This window comes from Coregonus clupeaformis, chromosome 14 (assembly GCF_020615455.1).
Source record: "Coregonus clupeaformis isolate EN_2021a chromosome 14, ASM2061545v1, whole genome shotgun sequence".
NCBI classification, from domain to species: Eukaryota; Metazoa; Chordata; class Actinopteri; order Salmoniformes; family Salmonidae; genus Coregonus; species Coregonus clupeaformis.
Genome location: NC_059205.1, coordinates 10,724,315 through 10,739,893, shown reverse-complemented (window position 1 = coordinate 10,739,893; position 15,579 = coordinate 10,724,315). Strand labels below are relative to the sequence as shown.

Below are 15,579 nucleotides of genomic sequence, written 5' to 3'. Positions count from 1 at the left end.
ATTGATGGTTGACTCAATGATGGCAAGCTGGCAGGCCCTGAAGCAGCAAAGCTGCCCTAAACCATAATGCCCCCTCCACCATGCTTCACGGTTGGTATAAGGATCTTCTGTTCAAAGGCAATGTTTTGCTTTCGCCAAACATGACGTCTGGCATTGCAGCCAAACAACTCCACCGTTGACTCGTCTGTCCAGAGCACATTGTTCCAGCAGTCTTGTTCTTCACTCAGGTGTGGTCTGGCAAACTTCAGTCATCCATTTATATTCTTTTTTTGAGAGCAGAGGCTTCTTCCTTCCTGACCTCCCACGTAGGCCAAGTTTGTGCAGTCTCTTTCTGACAGTTGACTCATGCACTTCGACATTGATTGGTGCAAGATGCCTGTAGATCCCTTGATGTTACCCTGGGGTTCTTAGAGACTTCTTTGAGCATCTTTCAGTCAGCTCTTGGGCTGATAGATTGCCAGTGGTCTGGAATTTTCTCCATTTGTAGATTATCCGTTGGACAGTGGAATGATCGACTTCAAATTGCTTGGAATTGGTTCTGTAACCCCTCCCAGACTATAGGCATCAACAATCTTTCTTCGGAGGGCCTCAGAGAGCTCTTTTGATCTTGGGCTATAACACACCTGTATGGTTAAGACCAAACCACACCAAGTTTCTGATCTTTATATACCCTCCAAGTTACTCTCTGATGGTGTTATAATCATTAGCACCTGTTTTGGTGCACCAGATTCTAATTTTAGCCATTCATGGGATGATAAAGTAGAGGTGTACTAACTTTTTCCACACAAATGTCATTTCTGTTTATTTTAATTTCATCAATGATTGCAAAGTGTAATTTTTCACTGTTAAATGTTTGATTAGGTTACCTCTATTTGTCAATAGTTTGAAATGAACGTTAACTATCCATATGTCCAACTATATCAAAGATGTACTTTTTCACAGCACTGTACATACACAATTGCATGCATACTCCATAACACTGTTGCCAGTGATGGTATAGGGAGGGTTGGATCTGGTCTACACTCGAACAATAAAAGTATTGCCCTGGGGCAGTCATACGACCTCAACCTATGCAACAAAGACTTGGACGTTTGAGGCTAAAGCTGCTTTTTTTGGAAGGGGAAAGCACCTAGCCTGATCCATCTCTTTTAACTTACAGTATCCAAGTGTTCATTTGCTGTTTCCATCACACACACACCACATCACCATGGACTGGATAATGTCTCCCGTAGACGTCTTCACTCCAGGCAGAGTGAAGACACGATAGCCAAAGAACTCCCTCTACAGTATGCAGAGAGAACAGCAGCCCTAAACAACATTTTCATCTATCAATGTACTAATCAAGAATGCCATAAAAAGCACACAGTCATGGTCATTTCAGTTTTTAAATGTGTGTATATATATATATATATATATATATATATATTTGACATTAAAAACATGAGAACGACAGAATAACTAAAACATGGTGAGGTTGACATTCCAGCAGATAAATCTGCAACAGAGAGCGGGAGAGAATGTTTTGGGGGTGTTTAGAGAGGAATACACATTATGCTATGTAACCAAAACTACAAGACTAGCCTCTCTGTTTAACAAACCTTAAAGGGGCGCCTCACCTCTTTTGAACCTCACATATTCATTATCTCTATCACCATACAGTACCAGCGTCTGTGAAATCAGCGTGTTTCTACATTCTGTAGTCAAAAAAGATGACTAAGAAAATTACTCCTGATGATGTCACATGGTGGAGTGCCTCTTTAATGACATGAGAACACAAGCAATGTGTCTGACATGATCTCAATGTTTGGTTTTTACTGCCTGCCTACCATCCCCTCCCAACATTACAACTCACCTCAGGGAGTCGACCTCTCTTTTATAGTCCCCTGTGAACAAAATCCCTTTGCTTTTAGTACTTCTGCTGCCTCAATGTCTGGGCTAGGGCTTGATTAGCTGGGAAAGTCACTTCTTCACATCATTTTTGTAGGCTGTTCTAGTGCTCCAGCACTGCAGTCACTGTGGCTGGGCTGAGTCACAGAGATGATCTGATCAGTGTCTGTATTAATAGGCCATCAATAGAAGAACCGAATTTGGCATTAGCAGTGTCAGCAGTTAGCAGTGCACACATTGGTTAGGTTATAGTCTTACATAATAACCATACAAATTTAATGAAAATGGTTTGCAAGTTATGATCAAAATTAAGGGTAATAGCAAAATAATAATAATAAGAAAAGAAAATTCGGTCATCAAATAATGTGTCAACTTCACACTTTGTTTGAAGAAATTCAGCAAGTTCATGAATTTACAGCAGCAAAACAATGGGAGCACTTTGGGTTTAACAGTGGCCCAATGATAGCAAACATGATGACAGATTATGACAGTAAAAGCACAAAAATTAAATGGTCTCTCACCAATATAGAGAAAATAACAAAAGCTGAGAGAAAAATGTACAAATGGCTCTTTAACTAAATGTGTTATATCAAAGCTGAAATAAGTGAATAATAGCACGTCCTCTTGATATGGAATAACTGTTTGATCCAGATTGAAATTAGTATTATGTACAGCAGCTGAATGGTCGGTTGTCTGTCTTCTTCCATAGTTTAATTACAACATGTGTAAACACTTCACATTCCACCTAGCAATAATCCAACTGGGTGAAAGAGTCAGAATACAACTAAATAAGTAGAGTAGAAAACACAGAAGAGTAGTACCAGTCATGAACAGGGTGCATCTGTCACTCAAGTCTATGGAGGTCACAGGATTCAGATTTTGGAAAAACGTCTGCAGTTCATATAGGTAAACTCCAAGATAACATAGTAGTCAACTTTTAAGTTATTAGTGAGAGGGTTACGTCATTTCAACATAAAAAAAAAACACCCTCTTGACGTATAAAAGTGGGTGGACAATGTTCCCATAGACAACGCTAGTGAAGCAGAATAAACAACAACACAACCAAACAGAACACGGCCAATAAAAACCATGTGATCAGAAGGAAGAGAACATGGGCAGCTGCCAAGTAGACTCGTCTCCTGTCATGTGTCCGTCGAGCATACCACTCCTGTGACCTTTCACCTGCAAGTAGAAACGGAGTCCTGGACCTGGGATGGTGATGGGAACATGACCTATTGGCACTATCTCGCACCAGGAAGAGGTAGCTTCCTGGTTCTGTCGGCTACTATGGAGACGAGGAGGAGGAGTCAGTTAGTTAAGCGGGCGACATTCCGAAACTGCTGACTAACGTCCAAATAACGTCCAACACCGACAGTTCCACAGACCCACTGATGATATTAGTCTTCCTCCTCTTCTCCTCTGTCCAGTGTATGTAACTACGGGATGAAGCATAGATGAATGGTTCATCTTCCATGTGCATTAGTTAGTTCGTTTTGGGGTAGATCTTCTCGTAGAAGAAGTTCTGAGCCAGCAGGTAGAGTTCCCCGTCCTTCTCCCGGACGGCGTGAGCCCGGACAAACTGGAACTGCTCCAGGGCAAACTCATAGAACTCGTTCTCCATCTTCCAGATGGCCGACTGCTGCAGCTTGGCGATGGACTCCTTGGTGGGCGGCTTCTTTTCACTCGTCTTCCTCAGGTGGGATTTCTTCCCTGTGGGGGAAGGGGAATAGCTCATCACTACCAATATAGGTCAACCCTTGCATTTTAGTTTTTAGTTAAAAATGGTAGGTAAAAAATATCTAATGTAATGTAGAGGCACTTGTATATTATTTAGAGCTGTTAAAAGGTGATAATTGGTCTCAAAGGGGAATAACAAGTGAAATTGTTGTTTTGTTTGCACATCACCTCTCATGTGGCAAAGGTACATCTACGTGCACGTTCAGAAATAGGTACGTAATCATTCTACATACCATTTACAGAGACTCAAAATACATATTCCTCTATTTGAGTAGGCTGACACAACAATAAAAAAATAGCTTTAAATAGATAGAGAAAACAAATGAATCAATGACAAATCAATTTCTGCTTAGTGATAAATAAAGTAATGAATAAAGTCATAATCTAAAACGTCATCGCAGGAGGCATGGGGGTGTCTCTGGTAGAGTACCTGTTTTGTAGAGCTCTGTGGCGCCCCTGAAGAAGCGTGGCAGCGCCGCCTCCAGCATCATAACAAAGTCCTCTAGCTCCTCTGTCACACCCACCAACAGGTACTCATTGACCAGGTTATACTTGGCCTGCTCCAGGGCCCAGTGACTGCCCACGTTCCTACAAGAGATGTCAATCAATCATGTAATCAATCAAATGCATTTATAAAGTTCTTTTTACATCAGCTGTACATCAGATGTTGTTTAGATCAAGCAAAATAGGCTAGTCTCACATTCTCAACAGATGAGAGACAGAGAGAGAGAGAGAGACAGAGACAGAGAGAGAGAGACAGAGAGAGAGAGACAGAGAGACAGAGAGACAGAGAGAGAGAGAGAGAGAGAGAGAGAGAGAAAAAGAAAATGAACGCCTCTAGAAAAGAAAGACATGCAATATAGCGTGTCTAATGAAGGTAAGTTAGATGTTAAAGGGGTTCACGTTTGGTGTCCTACTGTCAATATACCAGCCCATTAAGAAGTGTGTAATGGGGTTATAGGTTAAGAATGCTTGGTGTGGATGTAACGTAAGGAGTGGTACATACCAGCACTCTGAGTAGTGACCACAGAAGAAGGGGATCTGCAGCCACAGCTTTTCCGGGGCGCAGTCTGAGCCTGACGCCGACACACACTCATCAAAGGTCTGAAACACACATCAACGACAATCAAAGACAGTATTACCTATGGAAGCGTGTTCTACTGTTAAAATACATTGTATATAATGCTGCTAATAAATAAAATTGCATAATTCTTTCCTCAGTGGAACCTTAAAGTAACTATCTGGGACTGGGAATCTGCATTAGTTTGCTGGGATCTCTTTCTCTCCCAGATTGTAGCTTCATTGTAGGCAGCAATGCCCATTTTATTTACAATCATTTAAACTATATTTTACAGTGTTAATCACTAATACACTAGCTGGTACAAAATAATGCAGAGGATCGCAGACTGACCTTCTTATCCCCCTGTTTCCGGCGCCGCAGGCCGGGCCGGTAGTCATCCCCAAAACGCAGGAAGTAGTAGTAGGACACCAGGCGCTCGATGGGGTCACGGATCACATTGATGTAGATGGGCTTCTTCTTTACTCCAAACCTGGGTCAAAACAGAGAGGTAGTGTTAGAATAAATGGTATAATGATGCACTACCCGTATGTTACGATGCGCTACCCGTATGTTACGATGCGCTACCCCGTATGTTACGATGCGCTACCCGTATGTTACGATGCGCTACCCCGTATGTTACGATGCGCTACCCGTATGTTACGATGCGCTACCCGTATGTTACGATGCGCTACCCGTATGTTACGATGCGCTACCCGTATGTTACGATGCGCTACCCGTATGTTACGATGCGCTACCCGTATGTTACGATGCGCTACCCGTATGTTACGATGCGCTACCCGTATGTTATGATGCGCTACCCGTATGTTACGATGCGCTACCCGTATGTTATGATGCGCTACCCCGTATGTTACGATGCGCTACCCGTATGTTACGATCGCTACCCCGTATGTTACGATGCGCTACCCGTGATGTTACGATGCGCTACCCGTATGTTACGATGCGCTACCCCGTATGTTACGATGCGCTACCCGTATGTTACGATGCGCTACCCGTATGTTACGATGCGCTACCCGTATGTTATGATGCGCTACCCGTATGTTATGATGCGCTACCCGTATGTTACGATGCGCTACCCGTATGTTACGATGCGCTACCCGTATGTTACGATGCGCTACCCGTATGTTATGATGCGCTACCCGTATGTTACGATGCACTACCCGTATTGGACACTGTGTTAACAAACCTCCAAACGAGCTTCAATGCCATACAACAATCCTTCAGTAGCCTCCAACTGCTCTTAAACACTAGTAAAACTAAATGCATGCTTTTCAATCGAACGCTGCTGGCACCCGCCCACCCGACTAGAATCACCACTCTCGACGGGTCTGACCTAGAGTATGTGGACAACTACAAATACCTAGGTGTCTGGTTAGACTGTAAACTCAACTTCCAGACTCACATAAAGAATCTCCAATCCAAAGTTAAATCTAGAATCGGCTTCCTATTTCGCAACAAAGCCTCCTTCACTCATGCTGCCAAACATGCCCTCGTAAAACTGACTATCCTACCGATCCTTGACTTCGGCGATGTAATTTACAAAATAGCCTCCAACACTCTACACAGCAAATTGGATGTAGTCTATCACAGTGCCATCCGTTTTGTCTCCAAAGCCCCATACACTACCCACCACTGTGACCTGTACGCTCTTGTTGGCTGGTCCTCACTACATGTTCGTCGTCAAACCCACTGGCTCCAGGCCATCTATAAATCACTGCTAGGCAAATCCCCGCCTTATCTTAGCTCATTGGTCACCATAGCAGCACCCACCCGTAGTCTGCGCTCCAGCAGGTATATCTCACTGGTCATTCCCAGAGCCAACACCTCCTTTGGCCGCCATTCCTTCCAGTTCTCTGCTGCCAATGACTGGAACGAATTGCAAAATCTCTGAAGCTGGAGACTCTTATCTCCCTCACTAACTTTAAGCATCAGTTGTCAGAGCAGCTTACCGATCACTGCACCTGTACACAGCCCATCTGAAATTAGCCCACCCAACTACCTCATCCCTATATTGTTATTTATTTTGCTCTTTTGCACCCCAGTATCTCTATTTGCACATAATCTCTTGCACATCAAGCATTCCAGTGTTAATACTATTGTAATTATTCTGCACTATAGCCTATTTATTGCCTTACCTCCATAACTTGCTACATTTGCACACACTGTATATATATTTTCTGTTGTATTTCTGACTTTATGTTTTTTACCCCATTTAGGTACAACCCTAAATCCTTAAACATGGGTACCCTCATAGATATCATCCTGACTAGACATATACCTCTAAATACACCTCAGCCGTCTTCAACCAGGATCTCAGCGATCACTGCCTTATTGCCTAGCGTCCGTAATGGGTCCGCGGTCAAACGACCACCCTCATCACTGTCAAACGCTCCCTAAAACACTTTAGCGAGGAGGCCTTCCTAATTGACCTGGCCCAGGTATCCTGGATGGATATAGATCTCATTCCGTCAGTAGAGGATGCCTGGTTGTTCCTTAAAAGTAATTTCCTCTCAATCTTAAATAAACATGCCCCATTCAAAAATACAGAACTAAGAACCGATATAGCCCCTGGTTCTCCTCAGACTTGACTGCCCGGACCAGCACAAAAACATCCTGTGGCGTACAGCATTAGCATCAAATAGCCTTTCGACATGCAACCTTTTCAGGGAAGTTAGGAACCAATATACACAAGCAGTCAGGAAAGCAAAGGCTAACTTTTTCAAACAGAAATTTGCATCCTGTAGCACTAACTCCAAAAAGTTTTGGGACACTGTAAAGTCCATGGAGAATAAGAGCACTTCCTCCCAGCTGCCCACTGCACTGAGGCTAGAAACACTATCACCACCGATAAATCTACAATAATCGAGAATTTCAACAAGCATTTTGCTGACAGCTGGCCATGCTTTCCATCTGGCTACCACTAACCCGGCCACCAACTCTGCACCCTCTGCGCAACTTGCCCATGCCCCCCCGCTTCTCCTTCACACAAATTCAGACAGTTGATGTTTTGAAAGCGCTGCAAAATCTGGACCCCTACAAATCAGCTGGGCTAGACAATCTGGACCCTTTCTTCCTAAAACTAGTCGCAAATTGTCGCAACCCCCATTACTAGTCTGTTCAACCTCTCTTTCATAACGCCTGAGATCCCCAGAGATTGGAAAGCTGCCGCGGTCATCCCCCTCTTCAAAGGGGGTGACACTCTAGATCCAAACTGCTACAGACCTATATCCATCCTGCCCTGCCTTTCGAAAGTATTCGAAAGCCAAGTTAACAAACAGATCATCGACCATTTCGAATACCACCGTACCTTCTCCGCTATGCAATCCGGTTTCCGAGCTGGTCACGGGTGCACTTCAGCCACGCTCAAGGTCCTAAACGATATTATAACCGCGATTGATAATAGACAGTACTGTGCAGCCGTCTTCATCGACCTGGCCAAGCAGCTTTCGACTCTGTCAACCACCGCATTCTTATTGGCAGACTAAATAGCCTTGGTTTCTCAAATGACTGCCTCGCCTGGTTCACCAACTACTTCTCAGATAGAGTTCAGTGTGTCAAATCGGAGGGCCTGTTGTCTGGACCCTATGGCAGTCTCTATGGGGGTGCCACAGGGTTCAATTCTTGGGCCGACACTTCTTTTCTCCGTGTATATCAATGATGTCGCTCTTGCTGCTGGTGACTCTCAGATCCACCTCTACGCAGACGACACCATTTTGTATACATCTGGCCCTTCATTGGACACTGTGTTAACAAACCTCCAAACGAAGCTTCAATGCCATACAACAATCCTTCAGTAGCCTTCAACTGCTCTTAAACACTAGTAAAACTAAATGCATGCTTTTCAATCGAACGCTGCTAGCACCCGCCCACCCGACTAGAATCACCACTCTCGACGGGTCTGACCTAGAGTATGTGGACAACTACAAATATCTAGGTGTCTGGTTAGACTGTAAACTCAACTTCCAGACTCACATAAAGAATCTCCAATCCAAAGTTAAATCTAGAATCGGCTTCCTATTTCGCAACAAAGCCTCCTTCACTCATGCTGCCAAACATGCCCTCGTAAAACTGACTATCCTACCGATCCTTGACTTCGGCGATGTCATTTACAAAATAGCCTCCAACACTCTACTCAGCAAATTGGATGTAGTCTATCACAGTGCCATCCGTTTTGTCTCCAAAGCCCCATACACTACCCACCACTGTGACCTGTACGCTCTTGTTGGCTGGTCCTCACACATGTTCGTAAGTCAAACCCACTGGCTCCAGGCCATCTCATAAATCACTGCTAGGCAAATCCCCGCCCTATCTTAGCTCATTGGTCACCATAGCAGCACCCACCCGTAGTCTGCGCTCCAGCAGGTATATCTCACTGGTCATTCCCAAAGCCAACACCTCCTTTGGCCGCCATTCCTTCCAGTTCTCTGCTGCCAATGACTGGAACGAATTGCAAAAATCTCTGAAGCTGGAGACTCTTATCTCCCCAATAACTTTAAGCATCAGTTGTCAGAGCACCTTACCGATCACTGCACCTGTACACAGCCCATCTGAAATTAGCCCACCCAACTACCTCATCCCTATATTGTTATTTAATTTGCTCTTTTGCACCCCAGTATCTCTATTTGCACATAATCTCTGTACATCTAGCATTCCAGTGTTAATACTATTGTAATTATTCTGCACTATAGCCCATTTATTGCCTTACCTCCATAACTTGCTACATTTGCACACACTGTATATATATTTTCTGTTGTATTTTCTGACTTTATGTTTTTTTTCTTTACCCCATATGTAACTCTGTGTTGTTTTTATTGCACTACTTTGCTTTATCTTGGCCAGGTCGCAGTTGTAAATGAGAACCTGTTCTCAACTGGCTTACCTGGTTAAATAAAGGTGAAATAAAAAAATAAAATAAAAAATAAAAAAAATATGTAACTCTGTGTTGTTTTTATTGCACTACTTTGCTTTATCTTGGCCAGGTCGCAGTTGTAAATGAGAACCTGTTCTCAACTGGCTTACCTGGTTAAATAATGGTGAAATAAAAAAATTAAAAAAGTATGTTACGATGCGCTACCCGTATGTTATGATGCGCTACCCGTATGTTACGATGCGCTACCCGTATGTTACGATGCGCTACCCGTATGTTACGATGCGCTACCCGTATGTTACGATGCGCTACCCGTATGTTACGATGCGCTACCCCGTATGTTACGATGCGCTACCCCGTAGGTTACGATGCGCTACCCGTATGTTACGATGCGCTACCCGTATGTTACGATGCGCTACCCCGTAGGTTACGATGCGCTACCCGTAGGTTACGATGCGCTACCCGTAGGTTACGATGCGCTACCCGTATGTTACGATGCGCTACCCGTATGTTACGATGCGCTACCCGTATGTTACGATGCGCTACCCGTATGTTACGATGCGCTACCCGTATGTTACGATGCGCTACCCGTATGTTATGATGCGCTACCCGTATGTTACGATGCGCTACCCGTATGTTACGATGCGCTACCCCGTATGTTATGATGCGCTACCCGTATGTTACGATGCGCTACCCCGTATGTTACGATGCGCTACCCCGTATGTTATGATGCGCTACCCGTATGTTACGATGCGCTACCCGTATGTTACGATGCGCTACCCGTATGTTACGATGCGCTACCCGTATGTTACGATGCGCTACCCATATGTTATGATGCGCTACCCGTATTTTACGCATATCACAAAGATCATGTGTCATTAAATCTAAGATGATCTATGAATACATAAGATGTTCATCTGGGGCCTGTTCAATAGGGCAGTGTTGCAGATGTAAAGCTTCAACCTGCCATGACGCCACCCCTTTTCACATGATTTAAAGCCATATCCCTTCTATAGAGAGTTGCATTCTATCTGTGACGTTCTGAATGTTGCACTTTAATGTTGTATTAATGTAGTATTATATAAGACCACAAGGGGGAGACAGCAGCAAAAGTATATCTGGTAGGATGTGTTCTGCAGTGGGGGGGCACTCACTTTGTAAAGTCCAGGAAAGAGACGTGACCGTGGTAGAACGCCGGCTTCATCTCCCTCCACTCTGTCACGTTCTTCACAAACCGCACCTGAGCAGGTAGACAAGACAATTAATACATGATATGTGCCAATGCAATCCGCTCTTCAGTATCACCCTGCCACTTTCCCCCCTCCCATTCGCTATCTATCCTTGTCTCTCATTCGCTCTCCCTCTGACTCTCTCTCTACGTCTGTCACAAGCCGGGCTAGAACTCCGGTCTCAGATGTGGAAAGCTGGGGGTTCTACCCCTTAGCCACAGAGGAGGTGTTGTAGGACCCAAATGAAACACCCAAGGCAATACTCCAGGCAAGTAGATTTAATGTACCCAAACAGGAGGCAAAACAAAACAACTCCACGAGGGGAGAAAAACAAACTAAAGATAACTTCGAACAGCTTACTAGGACAGACACGGTGGGACAAAGCAGGAGACACATAGTCAGGACGCAATAACCAAGTGAGAAACAAGGGGAAAACACACAGCTAAAATACTAAAGGGAAAACAAGGCACAGGTGACCTGGATCAAACTAATGAGGACACACGAGGAAGAACTAAGGCAGAGGGGAACACAGCTGACCTCTAGAGGCCCGGAGACAAACAGGAGAAGCAGGAAGCTGACAGGACCCCCTCCTCTAGGAACGACTCCTGACGTTCCTTCCAGAACACCCTGGCCTCAGGGTGCGAAAATCTCGGATCAACCCTGGGTCCAGGATGTCCTTGGCTGGAACCCAGGAGCGCTCCTCTGGCCCGTAGCCCTCCCAGTCCACCAGATACTGCAGAGAGTTCTAGACCCTCCGGGAGTCCAGTATCCGGCGGACTGTGTAGGCTGGCTGGCCGTCAATGATCCTGGGAGGTGGCGGGGGTCTGCGTGGGGGGGCAAAGGGAGAAGACAAGACAGGTTTAATAAGTGAAACATGGAAAGTGGGGTTAATTCTAAGGGAACGAGGGAGAACCAAACGATAAGACACAGGGTTAACCTTTCTAGCAATGCGGAAAGGGCCGATGTATCTCTGGGAAAGCTTCTTGGATTCGACCCGGAGGGGCAGGTTCTTAGTGGCCAACCAAACTCTCTGACCAGCTCGGAAACTAGGGGCCGTCCGAGGGTGGCGATTAGCCTGACTTTGGTATCTCTGGGAGGTCCGAAGGAGGGCACGCCTGGCCTTCTTCCAGGTCCGCCTACAGCGTTGGACAAAGCGCTGGGCCGAGGGAACACCAACTTCGCCTCCTCCTCTGGAAATAATGGAGGGTTGTAACCGAACTGGCATTCGAAGGGGGACAATCCGGTGGCTGAGGACTGGAGGGTGTTGTGGGCATATTCAGCCCAAATGATATAGGTGGCCCAAGACGTGGGATTACTGGCCGCCATACACCGCAGGGTGGTCTCCAGATCCTGATTAATCCGTTCCGTTTGGCCATTAGACTCTGGATGGAACCCGACGATAGGCTGGCTGTGGCCCAACAAGCCTGCAGAAGGCCCCCAAAACCGGGACGAGAATTGGGGACCTCGGTCAGAGACCACGTCCAGGGGAATACCAAATATCCGGGAAGACATGGTTCATGAGGAGCTCAGCAGTCTCCTTAGCCGAGGGCAGCTTGGGCAGGGGAATAAACCGGGCAGCCTTAGAGAACCGGTCTACCACCACTAGGATGACGGTGTTGCCCTGGGATAGAGGAAGTCCCGTAACAAAGTCCAGAGAAAGGTGTGACCATGGCCTTCGAGGAACAGGTAAGGGATGGAGCAGTCCTGGGGTCGCTGGCGTGTCGACTTTCCCCTGGTTGCACACAGGGCAGGCCTCAACATAGACCTGCACGTCCCTTCTTGATGGACGGCCACCAAAACCGCCTGTCGGAGGAACTCCAGTGTGCGAGCACTGCCTGGATGGCATGTCAAGGGCGACTCATGACCCCACTGCAAGACGCGGGCCCGAACAGAGAGAGGAACGTACAGGCGACCGGCAGGACCACCGCCTGGATCGGGCTCATGGACAAGAGCTTCGCACCCCTCTTTCTAGTTCCCACTAAGAGGTGCGACGATCCTAGACCTCGGAATAATCGATGCCAAGGGCTTCCTCTTGTACCTCGGGAGAATAGACTCGAGACAGGGCATCCGGCTTGACGTTCTTGGTGCCAGGTCGGTAAGACAGGAGGAACTGGAATCGATTAAAGAAAAGGGACCATCGTGCTTGCCGAGGGTTCATCCGCTTAGCCTGTTGGAGATATTCCAGGTTCTTGTGGTCTGTGAGAACCTGGAAAGGGTGCTGAGCCCCCTCAAGCCAATGGCGCCACTCTTCCAAGGCCAGTTTTACCGCAAGCAACTCTAGATCCCCCACGTGGTAGTTGCGCTCGGCCTCAGACAGGCGGGCGAGACATGAAGGCACAAGGGGTGTAATCTCCCATCCGCACTCCTCTGTGACAGGACGGCTCCCACCCCCACCTCTGAGGCGTCCACCTCCACCACGAAAGGTCTTTCTGGGTCAGGGTCACCAGAATCGGAGCAGAAGTGAAGCGGCGCTTGAGATCCTCGAAGGCCCCTGCTGCTTCCGGACCCCAGTGAATCTTGGTCCCTCCTCCCTTGGTAAGCGTCGTCAAGGGGCTACCACCGAGCTGAAATTCTTAATGAACTTCCGATAGAAGTTAGAAAAGCCAATGAACCGTTGGAACCTCCTTGACCGTGGCAGGTGTGGGCCAATCGTGGACCGCCTTGACCTTCTTGGGATCCATCTCTAGGTGCCCGGGAGTGACAATAAACCAGAGAAACTGAGTCTGAGAAACGTGAAATTCACACTTCTCAGGCTTAACGTAGAGGTGATTGTCAAGGAGCCTCTGGAGAACCCTGCTAACATGCCCTCATGCTCCTTCAGTGACCTCGAGAAGATGAGGATATCGTCCAGGTAACGAAGACGAACAGATTAAGCATATCCCGGAGAACATCATTAATCAGGGCTTGGAATACTGCGGGGCATTGGTGAGCCCGAACGGCATCACCCGATATTCATAGTGCCCCGTGGGCGTGTTGAACGCCGTCTTCCATTCGTCTCCTTGCCGGATCCGCACGAGATGGTAAGCATTGCGGAGATCCAGCTTAGTAAAAATGGAAGCCCCTTGAAGCAGCTCAAAAGCAGTGGCCATGAGAGGAAGGGGGGTATCGATTCCGAACCGTGATCTTGTTGAGTCCCCGGTAATCAATACAAGGCCTAAGACCCCCGTCTTTCTTTTCAACAAAAAAGAAGCCCGCCCCAGCCGGGAAGTAGAGGCATAGATGAGGCCGGCTGCCAAGGACTCTTAATGTGAGGTGTCCATAGCTGCGTGCTCGGGGGAGGACAAGGAAAAGATCCGACCTCTAGGAGGGCAGCACCCAGGGAGTAGATCAATGGCACAGTCATACGTGCGATGAGGCGGTAAGGAAGTAGCCCGGGCCTTGCTGAACACTGCCTTGAACCGATGGTAAACACTGGGGACTCGGGAGACGTCAACAGACTCTTGAAACTGGGTACTAGGGGCTGAGGGACTCTGAAGCATGCAGGTGAGTTGGCAAGTGGGATCCCAGCTTAGAATGGTGCCAGTAGGCCAGTCGATCTGGGGATTATGTCTGCATAGCCAAGGGTGACCCAGGATAATAGGATACTCGGGAGAGTCAATGAGATAGAAGGTCTCCTCCTGCTGGTGTTGAGAGATGGTAAGTCGCAGGGACTGAGTCGCCTCGGTAACCTTTCCTGGTTCCAGAGGTCTGCCATCTAAGGCTGTAACTGCCTGGGGTTGAGGAAGTAGTTGGGTAGGGATCTTAAGTTCCTTAGCCAAGGTTACATCCAGGAAATCACCTGCGGCACCGGAATCGATCATAGCCTGGACCCGATGCTGGTGGCCCTCCCAGGACAGAGTGGCTGGAATAGCCAGGACAGCGTTAGTAGGAGGCGCTCTAATTCTCCCCATCACAGCCCTCCTGTAGCTGGGCGGGGACAGGCGTTTCCGAAAGCTCGGGGCAAGTGGAGCGGAAGTGGCCGGCAACCCCGCAGTAGAGGCACCGACGCTCCCTCATGCGACGTTCCCTTTCGTTGGGAGAAAGCCTGGAACGGCCTAACTGCATGCTCTCCGGGGAATCCTGGAGCAGTTCAGGAGCCGGGGAAGCTCTGAATGACGGAGTCCAAACAGGAGAAACAGAGCTGCTCAGAGGAACTTGGGACTGAGACACCTGACGGCGAGCCGTTCTCCGCTCTCTTAGACGATTGTCCAGGCGGATGGCCAAGGCTATGAGGGACTCGAGATCTCCAGCTGGTTCTCGGGTGGCTAACTCATCTTGAAGGGGCTCAGATAACCCTCCCTGAAAGCAGACCCTCAGCGCTTCATCATTCCATCCGCTCCTTGCTGCTATGGTCCGGAAATCAATGGCAAAATCTGCCGTGCTTCGGGGCCCTGACGGAGAGACAGTAGGCGCTTGGAAGCCTCCCGCCCACTGACAGGATGATCGAACACCCGCTTGAACTCTTCTACAAATGCAGCGTGGGAGTCACAACAGGCCTCCTGGGACTGCCACACCGCAGAAGCCCAGGCGAGCGCCTTGTCTGAAAGAAGGGTAATGATGTAGGCAATCTTGGAACGGTCTGTGGGAAAACTTGAGGGTTGGAGCTCGAAGGTGAGGGAGCATTGGGTGAGGAAACCCTGGCAAGAGCTTGGATCCCCAGAAAAGGGCTTGGGAGGTGGTAGTCGGGGCTCCGCCAACCGAGAAGGCCTGTCGTCACTGGGGGGTGACCTGGGGGAAGGGAGAGGACCAGGGAGGCGTTCAAAGAGCTGGCGGAGGGAACTCATCATTTCGGCCAGGAGTTG

General features: G+C 47.6%; 1 protein-coding gene across 1 annotated transcript in view; it reads right to left on the bottom strand.

Moving 5' to 3' along the window:
• Positions 1–1,718: 1,718 nt before the first annotated feature.
• LOC121580725 (heparan sulfate 2-O-sulfotransferase 1) overlaps positions 1,719–15,579 on the bottom strand; it is a 30,873-nt gene continuing 17,012 nt past the window's right edge. Inside the window, exons 3-7 of the mRNA XM_041895737.2 lie at positions 10,724–10,809; positions 5,036–5,174; positions 4,631–4,728; positions 4,055–4,212; positions 1,719–3,597 (exon numbers count right to left, since the gene is read on the bottom strand). Of these exons, the coding sequence (XP_041751671.2) occupies positions 3,371–3,597; positions 4,055–4,212; positions 4,631–4,728; positions 5,036–5,174; positions 10,724–10,809 (708 nt within the window). The 3' untranslated portion in view covers positions 1,719–3,370. The remainder of the gene's footprint in view (positions 3,598–4,054; positions 4,213–4,630; positions 4,729–5,035; positions 5,175–10,723; positions 10,810–15,579) is intronic.